General features: G+C 42.3%; 1 protein-coding gene across 5 annotated transcripts in view; it reads left to right on the top strand.

Moving 5' to 3' along the window:
* SPIRE1 (spire type actin nucleation factor 1) overlaps positions 1-22843 on the top strand; it is a 120276-nt gene that overhangs the window by 41856 nt on the left and 55577 nt on the right. For all 5 annotated transcript variants that reach the window (XM_084849881.1, XM_084849877.1, XM_084849879.1 and 2 more), the window contains exon 3: positions 6944-7174. In XM_084849881.1, coding sequence (XP_084706007.1) covers positions 6944-7174 — 231 coding nt within the window. The remainder of the gene's footprint in view (positions 1-6943; positions 7175-22843) is intronic.

The raw sequence follows: 22843 nt of genomic DNA, 5'->3' as shown, positions 1-22843 counted from the left end.
TTATGCACACTTATCTGGAAGTAAGTCCCATTGACTCATTGGGGCTTAATTCTGAATAGAGATGTAAAGCACAGCTTAGAAGCCAAGCAAAACAATTCTAGCACCTCTTCTCAGTCAACCACTTCATTCTGCCCAATAGCTGTACAAGGTAGGGAATTTTCAAAATTATTATTTGAGGTGGCACTCCACTGCCCATACAAAAAGGGCTAAAGCATGAGCTACACACACACACACAAACACACACTGTCCTCCCCAAAGTGATCTCGCCCACCGATCTGAGAAATTCAGCCCCCTTCCCACTTCCTAGCTCACTTTTACTTCATGTTCTACTCCTCCACCCGCCACCGAGCGGGTTCTCCCCGGCTGCGCTGCAGCCACCACCCCTAAAACTCCACTGCCTCCCTTATAAGCTGGCTCTGGAGGCCACGATTTTCACTTGAGCTAGGAAGCCATGCTTGGCACACCCATGCAGCTGCAGCTGCCACCGCCCAATGTGTTGGGGAGGGTCTAGCTCAGCTGAACGCAGCTAGGCAGCAGCAGTGCCACCTCCACCTCCCTTCCTCACACACCCTCCCTCTCCCCTTCCCTGTCTTTCTCAGGAGGCCCCAGTCAAGGGGGAAGAACAAAAGCAAGGCCAATGGCCGGCACACTCCCTCCCTCCCTCGCTGGCTCACTGCTGGGCAAGTGGAGGGAAGCCATCTGGGACCCATCTCCAAAGATAGTACCGGGTCAAAGTCATGGTGCAAACCATCATGACTACAAGCCTGCTAGGAGCAAAGTAACCTTTGCTTCAACTAAAGGAAGACATACTTCATACTTCCTCTTATGTTTATGCTGCTGAATACCACTCTATAGCTCTTTTCATGTATGGCATATACATGGAGGGAGAAGTAGGACTGTGCCTTTCATCTCTGTCTCCTTCATCACTGCAGCCTCTTCACCCACCCTCAGTGCCTACACATTTAGGGGACTTGGAAAGGAAAGCCTTTGAGAATGCTTTCCACCTAGTGGGGCACTGATACCCAACTGGATTGAGAGGTTATGTGCTCTCCTTTCTGATGATCTGGTGATCGCAACAACGTATCATGTGGGGCTGGCTGGCATGGTACTGCTCTCCCCCACACCATATATCCAGGGGTCTCCAGTGAGGTGCCCATGGGCACCAATGTACTCATGGACACATCTTATTGTGCCTACCAGGCTCCCTGGCCCTCCTGATTTTCATTTTATTACTTAAGATTTTTAAAAAAATAATGTTGTTTCTAACTGGAAGGGTGGCGTGCTTGCTCCCCTCCAATACCATCTTTATTTGGGTTCGAAAGTGGTGTTGCAGACTCTACCTCTATGTTGTACTTAGGTTCTTGTACAGGTTACTTTTAATCTCACCAGTTTTGCCTTCTGGAAAATGGGTGTTTTATGACTGGCTATGTCCACCATCATAGCCAGATTATGAATTGGCAAGGCACCCCATGGCAGCCATTTTCTAACTGTGTCCACAGACCAAAAAATCTTGAGGTCCCCTGCTGTAAACCCTGAATGGAGAACTAACAATTAAATAGTGCTTGAAGCCTCAAGAACAAGGCACTGTGCAGCTATTCCATCTTTCCTTCCTTAACGAATAGCTGAGGTAAGAAAAAAGATGGAAGAAGCAGTGGAAAAACACAGCAAGGTTACAAATGGAATATGACAACGTCTTGACTACCCTATAAAATACCATGAATGAGGCAGGGCAATTGCACAATAAAACCATAGTATGGAAGCACCATTAAGGACTTAAGGATTACTTGGGGTTTTTTTATGGAATGCTTGTTCCAGTTTTTGCCTTGGTATGATTTTTCTCTGAGCTTACTGAGCTTACAAACTGAGCTTACAAACATCACCAGAACCAAGTGTGTCAGAACCTGGCAAGTCCTTTAGCAGGGTGAAGAGTATTTGCCGTTATAAATTAAATTTGACTCCTTAGGAGCTTACTAAAAGGATTTTGAGTTACTTTGACTTTTTGCTAGCAAGATTATTTGTGCCTCATACTCATGAAGGGATGACTAATTGAGAAGTTGGAGAATTAGGAGTGTGACAGGAATTTTGGCTGAGAACTGCCTTTTTAATGTTTATGAGTTCAGCCATGCATTGCAGCTTTGTTACTTTATTTATGAACCTCGGGAACCTCAGGAAGAGGGCAAGTGTATAGACAATGCCCTTTTATATCTTGTAAGTGTGGGGGAATGGCACGCATGATAAATATTAACACATTTCAAGATGATTGAAAAGTAAAAGCAATTTTTAAATTGCACTTTAAATGGGTAGAAAATATATATTGCAATACAGCACATGAAAAGTAAAAGGCCTCAGTAGAATTAAAAGGAGAATTCAAAATCCTCCTAATAGATAGATAACAGCCATCACCCAGTAAGAGGTACTGGGATTGGCGTAACAGGTGATCAGTGCATCAGACTTGTCAATGTTAGTTACGCTGCATGTTGTTCTGCACATGCAGATGTACCACAGGTGCTGGAGGTGGGGGCCCTGTGCGGCACACTTTTGTACTAAAGTAAGGCAAAACCCATTTTCACTCATGTATCAATGTGTAGATCAGAGCTGGAGTATGTACAATATTGTTAGGAAGCATTTCCACAAGCTATTTTTTCAACTGTCATTTCCTATAAAGTCAACTTGAAATTTTGCACTAAATACCAGTGAAGTGTTAATTTGCTTTAGCTTTGTTACAGCCTTTCCTAATGAACAAACTGCTGAAACACTGTAAAAATAGAATAAATTCCAGCACTTTAAAACTGATTTAACCACTATGTAAAATAACAAAATAATAAAATAGAGAGCTTTCCCATATTATTTTTTCTAAAATCTTCATTTAATTCATTAACGTAAACATATCATTCAGACCTTGGAGACTAGGCCTCCAAGTATCTAAAAAGTAGCAAGGGACGGTGTAATTTGGAGAAGGGAGCAGGAGGGGTGCTTAACCCTTTCCTCCATCCACTATGGAAGAAATGGTGGGGAAAGGATTAACCCTGACTATTAATTGAATGTTTCCCTTCTGCTTTTTTAAATGTTTAATTTGGACCATAAAGCAGTCCTAGATTCCTCAAGTGCTTTTGGACTAATCCACCTTGAATTATGTAGTTCTAATTTATACATAATTATGGAGTGAAGAACAAAAATGTAGTCTAGTAATGCTCCTTAATGTAAAGAAACATTCCTATTATAAAATGTAACTCTGTACATATGCTTTACCTAACACTTTGGAGTTTATTTTACAACTTTCAGCTTATGTTAATTTTTATTATACAAGTGGGACCCCACAAAAATCTCCTGTAGAGGGAGGAGTACAGGAACAGGGCTAAGAAGAGGGTTTTTCCTCCATTTTCCACCCTTTTGCTGCAGCCTCTCTGCTTGAGCCAGAATGCACTTGGCTCCACCAGAGGGACTGTGATTGATCTCCCTGGGTTCATCTCTGCAGAACTGGCGTTGGGGACAGCTGCCACTGCCTCATTTGAGAGGGGGCCGTTTTTAGTTCTTTCTGCACTTAATTTCACAGAGCTGTCCCCAGGAAAAATGACTGCTTCCAGGAAAAACCTCTGTGCTTCATTTGTGAAGGAAGCTCCCAGAATAAGTAGAGAGGCTGTAGCAGTAGTAGCTATCCTTAGAGAAGTCTCCAGCGAAGGCAACCACAACCCTTCTGCTGAAGCTGGGCTTGAGCAGAGGGGCTGCCATGGCAGCTGTTCAGCACCTGCAATGACTCTGGGCACTGAACAGAGTATATCTGAGCTTGCTTCTGCTGTTCAGCCTTGCAGCTATTTCAGAGGCTTGTCTCAAGCTCAGGAGATGAACACAGCAAGACATGTTCATCCCTGAGTTCATGGTGCTCAATGCTGGAGGTGTGAGTTTGGGCTCGCTCCCCTTAGCCCCTGAAGCCATTTCCTATTGTATGGTGGGATGGGGCAGGGAATTGGGTTTGGAAGATGAGTACTTGAGAGTCCTCTAAATCCAATTTCTTCCCCTCCTCTTTCAGACCTTGGTTGAAGAGAAGCAGGCTGCAGTCCACCTGTTTCCGTTCAGCTAACTACCAGTGATAGGCTTAAGGCTTGCCATTGCATGCTGCTCTCCTCTGCCAATGTTTGTTTGCTAGCAGCAAGCTTATACTATCCCTTGTCCTTGCAGGTTTTGTTGGGACTAGTGGATTGCAACTAAGCCTGGAGCTTTAAAAAACCCCAAGATTTTCTGTATGCTCTGTGTGCCCTACCCCCCTGGCTATAGAAATTGACCCCACCATTTCCTTTCTTCCATTAAGGCACAAAGAAGGACACCCGCTTTAGTATTGGGAAGAGTGACTGTTACTGAGATGGCACAAAGGCCATACCACTTTTTAATGTGAAAGTATATATTACTGTATTTGCTTAATATATTCAGATTTTTTTACCCTTTGTTTCCTCAGGAATTTTTCTCTACATCTTATTCCTTATTATTTCAGAATACTCAGCTTTGTTATGTTGGGCGTGTTTGCATTTCCCGCTAAGTCACCCTGAGAATAAGCCACGGTGGGTTGGTGGGTTGCTCATTGCTCCTGTTTTGTGGCTTGCTGTGGCTTGTTTCTCTCTCCCGCTTGCTCCCAGCACATATCACAGGCACCTTTGGGGCTGGAATCCTCGTTCCCTATGGCAGCATCCTTTCTGCAATTGGTCTGCTGGGGTTGCCAGCTCACAAGGGGACCTCCCCCCCCCCCGCATTAGATCGCTAAATGCATATACTGTACATTTCTGAGCCCTCGTGAACATAATATGTTCTCAAACTTTTTCTTTTTTTCTTTGGGATCTTGCGCAAGTGTGTGGGAGTGCAAGACCGCCTGTCTGCCATTTAGCCCAGCAAGCCAATATTCCCCTCTTGTCAATATCCACTTTGAAGCTTGTCTTGCTAGCGAACACCTTTGTTTTAAAAGGCTGCTTCACATACTACCGAAGTAATTACACCAGCCTGAAAAGCTCCTTCTCTTGCAGCCACCAGCTGCTTTTGGCTCCCCTCACCCCTTCGTGCTTGTCACTTCTGTCCATTGGTCTCCATTCTTAGCTGTCATATTTATGGGTTACAGAGCAGTGATGGAGATCAGTAAAGATACACACATTTCAACACAGAGCAGTGAGGTGGATTGGTAAAGATATGCAAATTTCAAGGCAGAGCCATGATGGGGATCCGTAAAAGTATGCAAATTTCAAGGCAGAGCAGGGAATGAAGGGGATCAATAAAGATACACAGATTTCATGGCAGAGCAGTAAAGCAGAGGGGGAAATTATGCAGATTTCATAGCAGTGGATTTTTAAATGTACACACTTGCGCAAGACCAAAAAAACAAAATAAAATAAAGTTTGCGAATGCATTCGGGACACTCTCCACTATCCTTTCTTAATTTTTAGGAGCATGGGGTGAAGGGCGCTGACAAGGGATGAGGGAGGATGGCAGCAGCGCTAATGAAATCACAAGTGGTTTTTGCCACTCTTGCTGGGTGGCTCTCTAGCCATTCCTGACAACCCATGAAAAAGTTGCCCTCCTGGGTTCGGACGCCACAACAAGCCACCCAAAAAACAAGTCACCCTGAACAAACCAACAACAAGCTATGAGCTCTCCGGGTGGTTTGTTTTGGAAAACAACCCATGATGAAAAAACCACTCCAGGTTCAGACATCATGACAAGCTATTTGGAACCAACCCACAGTGACAACCCACCCTGGCTTATTGTGTCGTGCAAACCAGGTCATTGTCTTAGGATGCTTCCACACTAGGCATTTAGTGTGGAATTGCATGTTTCAGTGAGTCATTTTTTATGGGGCATCTATACAATGTCTCATCCAATCATTGTCATCTTGTATTTTCCCTGTGGTTATTCCATCTTTTCTCAGACTGCAGAAACTCCAACTCTTTCTAGGGGAATGGAAGAGTACAATCCCCATGGGTGTAGATGCCTTTAGTGCTACTCCTAGTTTTTTCAAAGAACAGGGTTTTAACATGTCACAGTTTAGCACATTCATTATAAATATTATGTACCATTTTATGACCCCAATAATAAATGGTCATAATAACTTCTAATTGAGCTTTAAAGTAGTACTAAAATGCTCCTCTAATTATATTTTTAATGAAAGCGGGGATAGCACTATAAGAGCATAATGCTAAAATGGTGGTAACCTGACTGGGTTTTTTTTAACTTTGTTAAAAATGAGGATAATTGTGTTATAATGTTATAGCACTATAACATCATAATACAAATATTAACATTATAGCATTATGGTGATACAGTGCTATGCCTGTCTCATTAAAAAAATCAATACTAGATAAGTGTTTTAAAGCTAATTAAAATAATTTTAAAATTAATGGGGCTATAAAAAGGCACCCACGACAAAAGTTATAGTGAATGTGTGCTGAGCTTCAAATTGTCCTGTCCACAGCAGCTATGTCATGCCCACAGGTGTTGATGGAACATAGTGTGCTTTGTGATACACATAGAAAAAGCACAGTTCTCCAAATACTGTTAAAAATCAATTGTAATTCTACTGGTAGGTTACAATGGATGAGCAATGATTGGGTAGCACTAGAAACCACCTGTCTGGAAGCAGTCTTACTCAGGATATAAACATTTAACACATACACCTGTTTCTGTTCTGGTGTTTTCAAAACTACTGACATGGGGAGCAGAATTTGCAGGGTTTAGATATTAGCACCTCATTAATTGTGATGTTTCCATTGTTGTACTATACATGATGTCGTCTTCTTCTGCAACACAGATTTAGCAGGGACTGTCTTTCCTTAGTTAGCTGCTGATATTGTATAACCCAGCCTTTCCCAACCTGGTGCCCTTCAGATACTTTGAATTACAATGCCTATCAGCTCATAGTAACAAAAAGATCATTTATCTAAAAAGTGATATAATTCTTCCTTTTCAGATAATAGAATCATTGGGAATTATAATTTATAAAGCACTGGATTATGGCTTGAAAGAGAATGAAGAGCGAGAGCTAAGCCCTCCCTTGGAGCAGCTTATTGATCATATGACCAATACGATAGAAGCAGATGGGACCAAAGATGAAGGCTATGAGGCTTTGGATGAAGGTGTAGTCGATGAAAATGATAAAGAAGTTGTTGAAGTTGTACAGTCTTATCGAGATGTCATGAAGGTACAGTATTAATCTGATTATCCGATAATCATATTTAAAAGTTGATGATTTCAATAGGCTTTAGCATGTGCCTAGCATTTTGTTGGACCATAGACACCAATGTGTATAAAGCTTTCTTTAGATGTCACCAGAAAAAAAGTGAGAGCTTGCACAATTTTTGTTATCTTTTGATTGACCTAATAAAGGTATTACATTGATAATGGATTTTGGCATTTTTCTTTACATGATATTTGCTGAAGGTTTCTATACTTTTGCCCTCAAAGATGATCAGGTTTGAATATCTAATGAACACCTTTGATATTATGGTATTCCGTTAATACTCCATTCCGGATTCGACTGTTTCATATGATCATATCATTCTTCTAAAATAATATAACAGCTTATTAAAACACTATTAATTTTTATTTATTTATTAAGACCTTTTAGAGTTTCCTTCACTAATATAAGCAAAAACTCAGTTTTTACACTGAGTTTTTAAGTTGTCATAGTGAGTGGGGTTCAGCATGCGAGGGGGGGGGAATCAGAGAGAAAGGGAGGAAATCTCTTTCGCTAAAGCCGTCTTTATTGTCATTTGTCCATTAGGTGTGAAAAAGACTTTATGTTCCTCTATATTGTTAAAATACGCATGATTAACACAAAAACACAAAGGAATAAAATATGAATACTACTGAATGAAATCAGATGTTTAGGTACAGGGAACATAGGAATTCCTGCCCTTGCAAAATAATTTGAACACAGCGTTCACTGTGATATGTAATTTGAAAGATTTGTTATGTGAGCCAGAAGTGACAGTAAGTAAGAAGATTATGGTAAGCAGTTAGTAGCTCTTGCTTTAGACCCAGTGAACAAAAGTAAAGCAAAAGCAGTTTGATAGTTCCAAATATATTACCGGGGTAAGGGAGCAATCCGTTGCAAAAGGTGGAAAATGCCAGCAAAGCAATCCCTCTCCATCACAGGGATATTTCATCATTCATGGTCCGTTCCTCCCACCTTTTCACTTAATGTGCTGCCTTATCTATTTCATTAGTGCACCTTTCTACAGCCTCCCCACCCCTCAAAGGTAGGCAGGAAGGATTGCAGCTATGCTCTGCAGTGCTGTCTGGCCTGCTACAATTTTACCTTACCTTCATTCATTCCCATGAAATCATCTTGCTATAATAGGACTACTACTATCCAGTTAAGACAGTTTGGTGGGTCTTTTACACATCTGCAGATGAACTATATGAAATAACTTCAAAAAAACTGTTACTTCATATATTTCTGAAAAATGTATATTTTACTGATTACTTGTGGATATCAAATTGTGAGGTCCATCGTAGTCTCCTATTACACATTATGGTGCTATGGTGCTACATCCCATCTGTTACAATTCTGGTTGTGCCAAATAAAGTGGGAGGAGGTGGGGTTTAAACCACAGAATGAGCAGGTGAGAGAAGAAACCTTCCCTTGCCTGTAGTTCACCCATCCCAACACCTCCTTTGCAGCTTTTTTCTTCTGGATAGAGTTACTCTCAATCTCAGAGAACCCCTGCAAGAAAAATGGCTGGGGAGAAGTGGGTCCAGAAGGAAAATGCAGGCAGGAGAAGGAGTTCAGCAACCTCTTCCTATCTTCCCATTCTGCACTTTAAATTGTCTCTTCCGGAATCCCAACTTTATAGCGATTCAACTGCAACCCAATTTAACTTGTGAGTCTGTCACTGTCATATCTAGTTTGAACATAACACCTTGGTCTTGTGATTTGTTCATTTGTCTTCTTTGAGGATGTTGTACTACAGTATATTTGAGTGCATTGCTGTTTATAAAAGTATTTGGCCACAATCTTCTAACAGAACTGGATATGTCCGCTGCCCATCAGACTCCCTGCCTGAGCTGACGGAGGTGGTCTCGGACTTGGTGTTGAGGACCCCTAGGATGATGGTCCTGGGGGATCTCAACTTCCATGCCGAGGCCGCTGTATCCGGGGTGGCTCAGGACTTCATGGCCGCCATGACAACCATGGGGCTGTCCCAACATGTCATCGGCCCAACGCATATAAAAGGACACACGCTTGATCTGGTTTTCTCGACTGGGCAGGAGGATGGTGATCTGAAAGTGGAGGAATTAACATCTGTCCCTTTGTCATGGTCAGATCACTTCCTGCTGAGGTTTAGACTCTTGGCAGCCTTCCCCCTCTGCAAGGGTGGGGGACCTATTAAAATGGTTCGCCCCTGGAGATTAATGGCTTCCAATGGATTCCAGAGGGCTCTGGGGGATTTTCCTGCTGGTATGGCTGGTGCTCCTGTCGAAGCCCAGGTCGCTCTGTGAAATGCAGAGATGACTCAGGCGGTTGACACGATCGCGCCCAAGCACCCTCTCCCTCTGAGCAGAGCCCGGCCAGCTCCTTGGTATACACCTGAGCTGAGGGCAATGAAGCAAGAGGGGAGACGGCTAGAACGCAGGTGGAGGAAAACTCGTGCTGAGTCTGACCGAACACAGGTAAGAGCCCACTATCGAGCCTACTCTGTGGCGGTGAGGGTGGCAAAGAGACAGTTCTTTTCCACCAGCATTGCATCTTCTCAGTGTCGTCCAGCAGAGCTTTTCCGAGTGGTTCGCGGCCTGTTACATTCTGGGCCAGGGAGAGAGAAGGTGGAACCCTCAGTAGCACGCTGTGACAAGTTTGCACAGCGCTTTGAGGATAAAGTCTCTCAGATTCGTCATGAATTGGACACCACCATTAATGCAGTTCCATTGGTAGAGGCGTTCAGAGCACCGTCTGGTCCAGTTTTATTGGATGAGTTTCAGTTACTGAGGCCTGAAGATGCGGACAAGGTGCTTGGTCAAGTCCGATCGACCACTTGTGTGCTTGACCCTTGCCCTTCATGGCTTATTAAATCAAACAAGAAGGGGTTGTCCGGCTGGGTCCAGGAGGTTGTAAATTCCTCCTTGAGAGAGGGAGTGGTGCCTGCTGCTTTAAAAGAGGCGGTAATTAGACCACTCCTGAAAAAGCCTAACCTGGACCCAGAGGATGTTAACAATTATAGGCCAGTGGACAACATCCCCTTCCTGGGCAAGGTGCTTGAGCAGGTGGTTGTAGGACAGCTCCAGGCACTGTTGAATGAAACAGATTATCTAGATCCATTTCAATCAGGCTTCAGGCCTGGTTTTGGGACGGAAACTGCCTTGGTCGCCCTGTGGGATGACCTCTGCCGGGAGAGGGACAGGGGGAGTGCGACTCTGTTGATTCTCCTGGACCTCTCAGCGGCTTTCGATACCATCGACCATGGTATTCTTCTGGATAGGTTGTCTGGGTTAGGAGTTGGAGGCACTGCACTACAGTGGTTCCGCTCCTACTTGGATGGCCGATTCCAGAAGGTGGCGCTGGGGGATTATTGCTCTGTGCCATGGCAATTGTGCCATTGGGTTCCACAGGGCTCTATTTTATCCCCCATGCTGTTTAACATCTACATGAAACCGCTGGGGGAGGTTATCCGGAGGTGCAGGCTGAGGTGCCATCAATATGCGGATGATACCCAGATCTACCTCTCTTTCTCATCAAACCCAGGTGAGGCAGCGGCTGTTCTGAATCAGTGCCTGGGCACGGTAATGGACTGGATGAAGGCTAATAAATTGAAACTCAATCCAGACAAGACGGAGGTACTGTTAGTGGGTGGTTCGTCTGCCCGGCTAGGTGATATTCAACCTGTTCTGGAGGGGGCTGCACTCCCCCTAAAGGATCAGATTCGTAGTTTGGGGGTGCTCTTGGATCCAGAACTGTCACTTGAGGCACAGGTGAACTCAGTGGCACGGAGCACTTTTTATCAGCTTAGGCTGGTATACCAACTACACCCTTATCTGGACGGAGATAGCCTAGCTACAGTTATCCATGCTCTGATAACTTCTCGTCTGGATTACTGCAATGTATTATACGTGGGGCTGCCTTTGAAAACGGTCCGGAAACTTCAGCTGGTCCAAAATAGGGCAGCAAGATTGTTAACAGGGACTGGCCTGCGAGCTCATATTACGCCAGTACTTTTCCAGCTGCACTGGCTGCCAGTCCATTTCCGGGCCCGATTCAAAGTGCTGGTGTTAACATTCAAAGCCCTTAACAGCTTGGGGCCAGGTTACCTGAAGGATCGCCTCCTCCCATATGTGCCTGCCCGGACCTTAAGATCATCATCAGCGGCCCTTCTCCGAGAGCCCCTGCCAAAGGAAGTGAGGCGGGTGGCTACTAGGAGGAGGGCTTTTTCTGCTGTGGCACCCCAGCTCTGGAATGAGCTCCCTAGTGAGGTTCGCCTGGCGCTTACATTGTATTCCTTTCGGCGCCAGGTGAAGACCTTTTTATTTTCCCAGGCATTTTAGCATTTTAGCTTTCTAAACTTTTATCTTTGCTGTTTTAAATCTGTATTTTAAACTCCTGTACTGCTGCCAGGTTTTATTGTGGTTGTATTGTTATATTGTGGTTTTAAAGTTCTATATATTTTAAATTGTTTTATTGTGTTGTTTGGTTTTAATTTTTGTGAACCGCCCAGAAAGCTTCGGCTATTGGGCGGTATAGAAATAAATAAATAAATAAATAAATAAATGTTCCGCTATTGAGCAGTATAGAAATCAAATAGACAGACAGACAGAGAAATTAGTGGTGTGAGACTGATTTTATCACATGCTTTGTAGGGAGAGCAAAAAATTGTGAGTGTGTGTGTGATGCTAAAGCATAGTTCTAGCTCATTGTAGCTGCCTATATCTTCTCTTTCTCTAACTATCTCATAGAAGCATGTGATCTCGTGACATACTATTATAGTAATTTCCATCATCAGATCTTTCCCCTTTGCTGGTAGAGACTCCTGCAGTGTATTTGTTTGCTGGTTTGAAACCATCTGTTCTTCAAATATTTGCTTTTAAAGGGACAGAGAGCTTTCTTTTGGTTCCATTATGGTTTTCAAAAGCTTATTGTCTGGAGCTCAGATGGAGTCACTCGAATGGAAGTCAAGAATTTCACCACTGCATTGATGTAATATTCTTCCCCAGCCCACACAATTCTATCACATTCCACTTTCCTACAAAATTCTAACAGAGCAATCTGCATATCTGAGTCAAATTAAAATCCTAAATATACGCATTGTGTGGCAGCAAACAAGTAAATTTATGCAGTTTTGCACTGTAGTGGTGAATGATGGTATTTGCTTTTTGTTTGTCTTGTGGTTTTTGTTTCAGTCCTATCACTTTAACAGATTTATTATTGAAGACATGTGCTAACAAACTTGGTACAGTTGTGAATAAATACTGTAAGCAAGCAATAGCATGGGGACCATATGCCACCAGTTGCCCACCAATCGGTCAAATCTCATTTGGGGATAATCGCTTATCACTTGCATCAGCCATCTGTAAATGCACTGGAGGCAGTGTGTGAGAGGCAGAAAAGAAATGTGGTCATTTACACTGTACCCAGGCGAATGCCAGTATTGAATATCGTTAGCTATGCCATCAGATTAAATAGAACAAGATGCACAACACTTAAAACGTCTTGTGAATATAGCTAATTCTTCTACATTGTCTCTGTGGCCATATGGGTTCTACACTGAGCCTCGTTTTTGAAAACCCATATGTGTGACTGCACAAATTACTACATGATGAACCAGTTACATGTACGCAACCTGTTTTTCTACTATATTTATTTAGTACTGTAAATGTATCTTCTTTCAGTCAGGCATTCCTCTGTCTGGGGATAGTGTTTACATTGTCAGTGATGGAAAAAGATTAATATATCAATCTGTAGGTTAATGTTAGCATTTACTTTGCAGTAATGGAATGATTTGGCTAAGATAGCTGTGAAACTACATATGTTTTCTACTTGTATTTACCACTGAAATATTCCAGTATTGCCTATATACCAGGGTGAACAACACAGGGGCCACATACACCCCCTGGCCAATTTTGCAGCTCTTACTGCCTTGTGGTAGCAGGGTAAAAACTCAGATTTCCCTTTAAAATAAGGTACAGTGGGAGTATATACACTTCCTGTCCGGGGAGTGTGGTTTTGCTTTAAAACAAGGTACACATTCTCTGCATGCCTTGTTTTAAATGGGAATAGGGTTTTCTCCTCGATGTTGTAGTGCTGAAATTCAGTGGTGCAGCCCCTGGTGGGTTCTGGGTGTGTGTGTGAGGGGAATTGAGCCCCAGATCCCCAGACATTGCCCCTCCCCTCAGCCTATAGCTTTCCCAGTTGTGCAGATAATGTGTGGGCTTCCCATGGGCATTTGCTTGGCCTACTGTGCAAACAGAATGCTGGACTAGATAGGCCTTTGGTCTGATCCAGTATGGCTCTTCTTATGTTCTGACATTCTCAGATGTTGGACTGGAAGTTGTGATGTTTGTGCTTGGATTTCTGAAGCAGGCTACCTGTTAGGGTTCTAGAAGAAGTGTTAGCAATGTGCACTGGTTCCCATGTGTGTTCAAGAGAAAAGCATTTTACAAAGTGCTCCCTTGTTGTGTAAAGTGCCCTTTCTCCATAGTTTCTCATCATCACAAGCTGCCTTATAGTGAATGAGACCATTGGGGGGACCATTTATCCCATTATTATCAACACTGACTCCAGGGTTTTAGGCAGGGGTTTTTCCTATACCACGTGGAGATGCTGGGGATTGAATCTGCATGCGAAGCATGTGCTCTACCACTTGTGAGTAATAATTGTTTGTGACGTGAGGACAGAGAGAGATAGCCACAGTTCTGCTAGCATATCAGGATCATTCTGCCAGCATATCCTCATGCTGAGGGTATTTCAAGTCCTGTCAGCAAAAGATATCCACCACTTCCTGAAGTCCTTCAGCCAGAAGATCTTAAGTATAGTCTTGCACCATAAATTTGGCAAAAATTGTTTCCTTTTCCCTTATTTTTAATATTTCCTGAGGTTTAGTGTATTCAGGATATGTAATCTAGTCATATCTTAAACATAGTGCCATTGTAAGGCGCTATTATGGACATTTTACATAATGTTATGTAAAGTAATCTGCTTAAATTGTCCAATTTGCTTGCATGTTTGTTCAAAGGAAAATTTGTTTTCTCCTTCAACTCTATCAAGTTGTAGTTCAGACTTCCCCAACATCATGCCCTCCAGATGTTTTGAACGACAACTCCTAGCATTTCTGACCATTTCCTATGCTGGTTGGAGCTGATGTCAGTTGTATTTCAAAACATCTGGAGGGCACCAGATTGGGAAAGCTGCTGTAGTTCCTTTGAACCACTATTAGTTTGGGTTGTTAACAATTAACTTTCAGATATGTGTTTTCAGGTAGCAAGGTCAGATTTAAAGATTGATGGCTCATAAATTTTAAAATGGTTCAAGCTCATATGTGATCTTTCATGGGTAAGGGTTGAAAGGAATGAGAGTAAATACTACTTCTTATGGGATTTCTAACATTATATTAGATTTTATCCTAGTTTAATCATTATATCCTCCCACCTCTAGATATAGATATAATTATTCCACTTTCTTCAGAACAGTGCTGATATTCGGAATAGTGGAGATTCATTCATTTTGCTGACTAAAAAGAATATGATTTCTTGACTCACCTTTATTACAATGGGAAAATTTGCAGGTAGCTTTTAAGACACGTCAGGAAAAGTTGTCTAAAAATTGGCAAACCATGCATGTTAATAGAAACCAAAGACTACCGCTGCAGTATGAAGGGGCCTTGAAATCAAAGCTTTCATTACAATGTATACAGCTCCAACAGTTAATGTGGCAAATTTTTAAAACAAATTGCATCATAGTTCCTGTGGGGTTGTGGCTTGAAATCTTCAGTTGGCAAAGTAGATATCCAACTTCATTTTTAAAGAGTTGCTATTTGACATTCCATAAACTAGGAGCTCTGCTGCCAGTATGCTTTTCACAGAGATACCTTCTGCTGACAGCAAAGAAGCAAATGACACTGTAAATCCCTGGGTTCCAAATGTGCACTGAACACTGAGATTGTTTGATGAGAGGAATCTTGGTCTCTCTGTCATTGGAAGAAATTTAGTCCAGGAACTAGATTCAAATCCATTTTAGAGAACTGAGGGCTAAACTAGACTAAAAGGGGCATGCAGCTGACCTGGTTCAAAAATTAGTATTGCTGTTGCAGGAATTATTTGCATTTCTGAACACTTTGTATCAATGTAATGTCTGGATTTCAAGGCCATTTTATACATTAGATGCAAGATTTCAGACAGACAACTGGGGTGATCAATCTGCCATCTGTATCGGTTTTGTGGGATCAATTTCAGGTGCTGCAGCCTGAGGACATGGACGAGATGCTCGTAGCCGTAAGGCTGACTACCACTTACTCTCTCAACCCCTGACCATCATGACTAATTAAAGCTGGCCCGAGCATGGTTGGCTGGGTGGGTCCAGAGCATGTGAATGCATCACTGCATGAGGGGGTAGTGCTGACCATCCTTAAAGATGATGTCATATAGTCACTCCTGAAGAAGCCCACTCTGGACTCAGAGGTATTGGACAACTATTGCCAACACCCCCATTCTCAGCATGGTACTTGAGAGAATGGTGATGGCCCAGCTCTAGACACTCTTGGAGGAAACTGATTTTCTAGATCCATTTCAGTCTGGGTTCAGACCTGGTTTTGAGACAGAGTCACCCTTAGTCACCCTGATGGATGACCTTTATCGGAAGAGGGACAGGGGGAGTGCAACCCTGTTACTCTTGCCCAGTCTCTCTCAGCAGCTTTTGATACCATTGACCATGGTATCCTATTGGACCATCTGTGTGAGCTGGGGTAGGGGGCACCATTTTATCCTGTTACTAAGTGCAGGTCTGTTTGCAGCAAGTAGCATTGGGTGACTATTTTTTGTCCCACTGGTAATTATGCCAGGGAGTGCCACAATGTAATACCTTGTCCCCAAAGCTATTCAATATCTATTTGAAGCCATTGGGAGCAGTCATTAGGAGATATATTTTTCTGTTACATTTGAATCAGGAGAGGCCATGCTGGTCATAGACCAGTGTCTGGATGCATTGATGGGCTGGACTGGGGCTAATAAACTCAGACTGAATCCTGGTAACCTGGAGTTCCTGGGGCTGGGAAGTTCTCAAGTCCAGGAGTTAGGCATGTTGCCCATTCTGCATAGTGTTGTACTCCCACTGAAGGAGCAGGTATGCATTCTGCGGGTGCTCATAGAACCATCACTGCCCCTGAACCCTTAAGTGGCTGTAGCGACAAGGAACACTTTCTACCAGCTTTGGTTGGTATGCCATTTACGGCCATTGCTAGATAGGGATAGCTTAGCCACAGTAATGCCATGCATTGGTAACCTCACATCTCAACTACTATAATGTGCTCTGTTTATGTTTTGAATATATCTTTATCATGGGAAACATTTCATATTTAGTCTAACATCAAAGCTACTCAAAAAGGCAGTATGCTATATTTACCTTAAGGAGACTCTGCTTAAATTTTCATGGAAGTGAAACAATTAAAATGCATTGGGAACTTACCAATCTTTGCAGCTGTCTGTTTTATGTTGTACCTGTATGTTTACCTGTGTTGGGAAGATGCCAGTTTTGGTTAAATTGAAAAACTGGCTTGGAGGAAAGTGCAGATCATTGCCCTAATCTGATTCTTTGTTCCCTGCTGTCACTTTTAAGTTTTTAAAAAATGTGGAGGGTGAGTTCACAGATATCTGTCTTATCTAGTTTGGCCATTTGTGACATAACAGTGTTAAAGTAATTTATTATAACAAAAAAATATAACATGAAAGCTGTTTCTAATACTAAAGCAGTCAGAAGTGCCTGGCTTTCAGACAGACAAATCAGACAGATCAGTTCCAAAGCCAAACTGATCTGTCCGACTTCATCTCTTGGTACAAACACCTCTGCTATCCAGCCATAAAGGCTAATAAGTTCAGTGTGTCGTGTGATGTATTTTTTTTCAGTTTCACTAGCAGCATAATGATGGCATTAAATCTACCTAGGCAAATTGGATAAGACAGCAAATAATCTGGACTGTGGATCAGCAAGTCAATCTTTTAATTCCTGAGCATAGACTTTACTGTTCTTAAAGATTCAGCTGTACTGATTAAAGGGATGCTCTGGAGAAAAACATCACAGAAATCAATAAAAGTAACACAATAATCTTTTGGTGATTACCACTATGACTGAAATAGGGGATGAGCATGTTATTTGTAATACGTATATTAATCCATTTATCTCAAAAAAATAAAGTCAAAGTACATTATTTAGCTGTGCTTAAATAGCTTGTATTATCTGCTCTATTATTCATGGTCATAGTCATTGTATACATTACACTCAAAGTAATTCACAACAAGAAATGAAAAATAATACATGAACAATACATTATTAATCATAATATCAGCAGCAGACTGGCAGCATTGTTAAATAGGATATACTTTTCACACCTTCAGCTATAGGTAGGGGTGGGCAACCTGTGGCCCTCAACAGGCCTCTGCAAGCTATTATTCAGACCTCTGTCAAGAGCCATCTGCCCCTCTCCTGGCAGTCTGCTGGGTAGGGAGGAATGGGGATAGGGAGAAAGGAGTGTCAGAAAGAGAGAGGGGCTATGCCAGAGAGAGAGAGAGAAGGGAGGTGTCAGAAAGAAAAAGAGAGAAGCACTGCATACTGCTAGCATGCAGTCCGTGACAGATTACCCTTGAGGGAATGTGGCTGTCGACAGAAAATAGGTTCCTCATCTTTTAGAAAGTCTCTAGTCACCAGGCATTATATGGAACATGTTCAGCAAAATGAAAAATATTCTTGTCAAAGTACCAATGACCACGAAATCTATGTATCTTGAGCAACTATGCATCATAGAATAGCAAAGCAATAATTGTCCATGGAAACTCCCTTCTATCTGAATATTCCTGATTCATGCTCAGATCTTTAGGAAAACTTTATAGTAGCATCTTTTCTGGAAGTAAAGCTAGTTACATCTGATATGCTTTCATGATTGCTAGTAAACACAGAAAGAGAACATATCAAAACAAGTTATACTTTTTTCAGAATTTATTTGACTGTTTAGAAAAAAGGTTGCTTGTTGCTCATTGCCATCTTCTGTCATACATTTTGCTGCTTGATTCATATTATCTACATTATTGCCTAAGCTGTTTCTGTTTGTTGCTAATACCATTCTATGTGAACATTAATTTGAAATCAGTGTGCCATAGAAGTGCATAGAAAACTCTAGCTCTCAGCATAGAGTTTTGGTGCTTTTGTGGTTGCCTCTGCGGCAGCACTTAGCTTGGAGGTCCAAGATTTCGCATAGTGTGTAAAATTCCACTTATTAATCTGCAGGTGCAAACCTGCTTTTCTGCTCTTATCCTTATTTCTTAAGTAAATATAAGAGGAATGGGGTCCCAATGCTTGCAGACAGTACTGCAAACTGTGGGGTGATAGTTCCCCCTGTATTAAAATATCTTACACTACCAAGTCCAGCTCAGCAGGCACTACCTAGGTCCCATACCTGATTTTCAAAGCTTAGGACCAAACTAGATGTGACATTAAATACATGTTTGCATTTAACATGCATGTTTATTTAAATGCAGATAACATCCATTGGAGGGGCCGGGGAGAGAAGTACAGTACCAGAGGCTATATGCCTATGTATACCAGTTGCTGGGGAACATGGGCAGGAGGGTGCTGTTGCAGTTGTGTCCTGCTTGTGGTTTCCTTGTCAACAGCTGGTTGGCCACTGTGTGAACAGAATGCTGGACTAGATGGACCCTTGGTCTGATCCAGCATGGCTCTTCTTATGGTTTTAGAAGTGGGGGAGAGAATGATAGTTATCGCAGGAAGTGTGGTGAGAGTATTTAACCTTTTCTTCTCTTGCTGTGCATCCTGAGGAAGATCACTCTTCTGAAGCAACTACTTACATTGGGATGAAATCCCTTGTTGGCACTAATGGGGGATTTTCTCCCAATGCCAATCGCTTCCAGGGAAGGGTTTTCCTCAGGACTGCATCAGGGGAGGAAAGGGTTAAATTTTCCCTGCCTGCCTGCTGCGATCCCAGTAATTTTCAGCAGTAATTATCAGCTCCAAGGAAGCATCATACATTTTTTTAAATGTGCACATTAAATGCAAAGACATATTTAATGTCATGTGTACTTTTTCCATTCAATATCACCTAGTTTCTATGTAAAAATGGATTTAGGACACAATCTTATGCACATTTAGACACAAAGAATTCCTACAACTCCCAGCATTGCCCAGCCAGCCATGCTTGCTGGGGAATGCTGGGAGTTGTAGGACTTATTTCTGTCTAAACATGCATAAGATTGTGCTCTCACTCATTCAATTTATGTGTTGTTGTTCAGCCATTCAGTCGTGTCCGACTCTTTGTGACCCCATGGACCATAGCACGCCAGGCCTTCCTGTCCTACGCTCTCTCCCGGAGCGTGCTCAAATCCATATTCATTGCATCAGTGATGCTATCTAGCCATCTCATCCTCTGCCGTCCCCTTCTCCTTTTGCCTTCAGTCTTTCCCAGCATCAGGGTCTTTTCCAGAGAGTTTTCTCTTCGCATTAGGTGGCCAAAATATTTGAGCTTCAGCTTCAGTATCTGTCCTTCCAATGAGCACTCGGGGTTGATTTCCTTTAGGATGGACTGATTTGACCTCCTTGCAGTCCAGGGGACTCGTAAGAGTCTTCTCCAGCAACACAGTTCCAAAGTATCAATTCTTTGGTGCTCAGCCTTCCTTATAGTCCAGCTCTCACAGCCATATGTTACTACAGGGAAAACCATAGCTTTGATTATGCGGACCTTTGTCGGCAAGGTGATGTCTCTGCTTCTTACTATGCTGTCTGGGTTTGCCATAGCTTTCCTCCCAAGGAGCAAGCGTCTTTTAATTTCATGGCTACAGTCACTGTCTGCAGTGATCCTGGAGCCCAAGAAAATAAAATCTGTCACTGCTTCCATTTCTTCCCCTTCCATATGCCAGGAAGTGATGGGGCCAGATGCCATGATCTTCGTTTTTTTAATGTTGAGTTTCAAACCAGCTTTTGCACTCTCCTCTTTCACCCTCAACAAGAGGCTCTTGAGATCCTCTTCGCTTTCTGCCATTAGGGTGGTATCATCTGAGTATCTGAGGTTGTTGATAATTCTCCAGGCAATCTTAATTCCAACCTGTGATTCATCCAACCCGGCGTTTCTCATGATGTACTCTGCATATAAGTTAAATAAGCAGGGCGACAATATGCAGCCTTGTACTCCTTTCCCAATTTTGAACCAATCGGTTGTTCCATGTCTGGTTCTTACTGTTGCTTCTTGACCCTCATACAGGTTTCTCAGGAGACAGGTAAGGTGGTCTGGTACCCCCATCTCTTTAAGAATTTGCCACAGTTTGTTGTGATCCACACAATCAAAGGCTTTAGCGTAGTCAATGAAGCAGAAATAGACGTTTTTACATCGCGTAACACGTTTAGGTAATTGTTACCATCCACAGTTATATCGAAGAAAACCAGTCCTACAACACCTTTGCTGGACAGTGCACCCCACACTGTGACGCCTGACTCTCATCTAATTTTCCTCTGTCATAGACGTCCTAGGACGTCCAGATTTCAGTGCATTAGCCACTGCACCTGTTGTTTCAAATTTGTCTCTTAAGATGATAAATTGTCAGACGTGTCGGTTGAGGAGTGTCAGATGCTTCTTGCCACGGTGTGCGCAACTGCTCGGCATTTTCAGTCTTCCAGTACTGCTTTAGAATTCACTTTCTTTGTTCTTGACTCAAGTTCGCTGCCAATATCAGTAAAAAAAATAACTAAAAAACTAAACTACTGTATACCTACTTAAGGGCCTCACTCCCCTCACTCTCTACATTTAGCTGATTTAACTGTCACTCCCTGTCACGCACTCTTCCCAACTGTTATTCTGACTCCACCCATACATCTTCTACTCATACATTCTCTCCCCTCCCATCAACATTCTAAACAACTGTATACCTACTTTTGGGCCACCTGGGTATAATAGGTAACAATCTTTTAGTTTTTTTTAGGTCTTTCCAAAGCTTCTCAAACTTTGTTAGATTCCTAGTTACACTGTACTACCTTTTTAGTTGAAGACAGTAGTTGATGCTGTATAAGAAAGAGTAAATCTGATTTCATTGCACATGTAACTGTACAGCACATGTGAGCGTCGCACAGCCCTCGGAGGACTTCAGTGTAGCCCAAGCCTCACTGCAGCAGCAAATTGCGCTCCTACGAGACTGCCAGTCAGCTGTACAGGTTTGCAGTCAGTGGCTTCAGTATAATGGGCCCATGTTAGTCCTTGGATAGAGGTAGTCATTTCAGCCCATAACCACAGTGTTATTACTTGACATCTACTACCAGTGTAGTTTCTACACTGCTATATCCTTGAGTTAATGCTGGAATGGCCCTCTTAACAGGGATTCTGTACACCATCTGCTATCTCCCAGGAGGTGAATCCCTTCCCCCCATACATAGAATGCATCAGCCCTGTAAAATTCATCACACTGAACTCCAGTCTGAAACAAAATGTCATTTTATTTGATCCCAGTGTTGTCTGTCTTTTCTTCAGGACCTACTTTGTCTTAGTCACTTTGTCTCTGTAAAGCCATTCAGTCTTTACAAGGCATGTTTAGGGTACTATAACTCAAAGTTTAAAGATTTCATTTCATTTTCAGACAGCACATAAGTAGCAACACATTATTACTGTGACTGTCATAAAATGGGAAGCTTCATATTTATAACAACTGTGTTTTTTCCCTATAGTTTGCTTCACAAAGTTTGAGTGTTTTGTTTTGGACCCTATTAACAGAATTGGAGTGAATAAATTAACCCTCCAGACAAGTAAGGCGTTATCCTGTGCATACAGAAATAGATTTCTGTTGTTCTGTTGTCCTATAAAAGCAAAATAATGACTTACATCTGGATGTGCAATTGGAAATCTGTCTTTCGGCTGAGAGAAAAATCAAGCTAAGGACAAAACATGAGAGCAGGTTGTTTTACGTACTGAGAAGCATTTTAGTGTCTTACATAAGGATATATATGCCAACTGCAACTTTGAGTTCTGAAATGATAGAATATAGCTGCATTCTGGTCCATATTTCTCACATTTAATATTATGTTGGTATTTTCATTTTTATATGGCATTCATCAATAATAGTCACCATAATCTGATGATTGGTCTCTCCCCAGAAGACTAAATATTTGTAGAATGAAATCAGTGGGAATGTTTGAAGTATCTTTTTATCCTCCCATTGTCCTTACGCAATAACCTGGTTACACAATAACCTGGTTCTCACGATCAAAATAAGCCAAGGTGGCTTATTTAAATTGCGGCACATGCCAGGCATGACTTCCATAATCACTGCCCAGGTGCAGCTTGCCATGTTGTCTGAACCCAGGTGACATGGCTTGTTGGAGAGGGAAACAATCCTCCAATAACCCTACAACAGTGCATGGCTTATTGGGGGGTTGTTTCCCCCTCCAACAGTCCATGGCTTATTGGAGGGTTGTTTTCCCCTCCAACAAGCCATGCCACCCAGGTTTGGATAACATGACAAGCTGCGCCTGGATGGTGATTATAGAAATTGTGCCTGGCATGCACTGCGATTTGAATAAACCACCATGGCATATTTTGATCATGTGAAATGGCCCAATATAAACCATAAATGTAGAGAGAAGAAATGTCTCTTCATTTTTTTTTTAAAGAAGTCCATTACATGT

This window comes from Heloderma suspectum, chromosome 4 (assembly GCF_057233095.1).
Source record: "Heloderma suspectum isolate Gila_16-S chromosome 4, 16-S_ref, whole genome shotgun sequence".
In the NCBI taxonomy this organism is placed as follows: Eukaryota; Metazoa; Chordata; class Lepidosauria; order Squamata; family Helodermatidae; genus Heloderma; species Heloderma suspectum.
The sequence above is the reverse complement of the archived record's forward strand: the minus strand, read 5'-3'. Positions and strand labels throughout refer to the sequence as shown.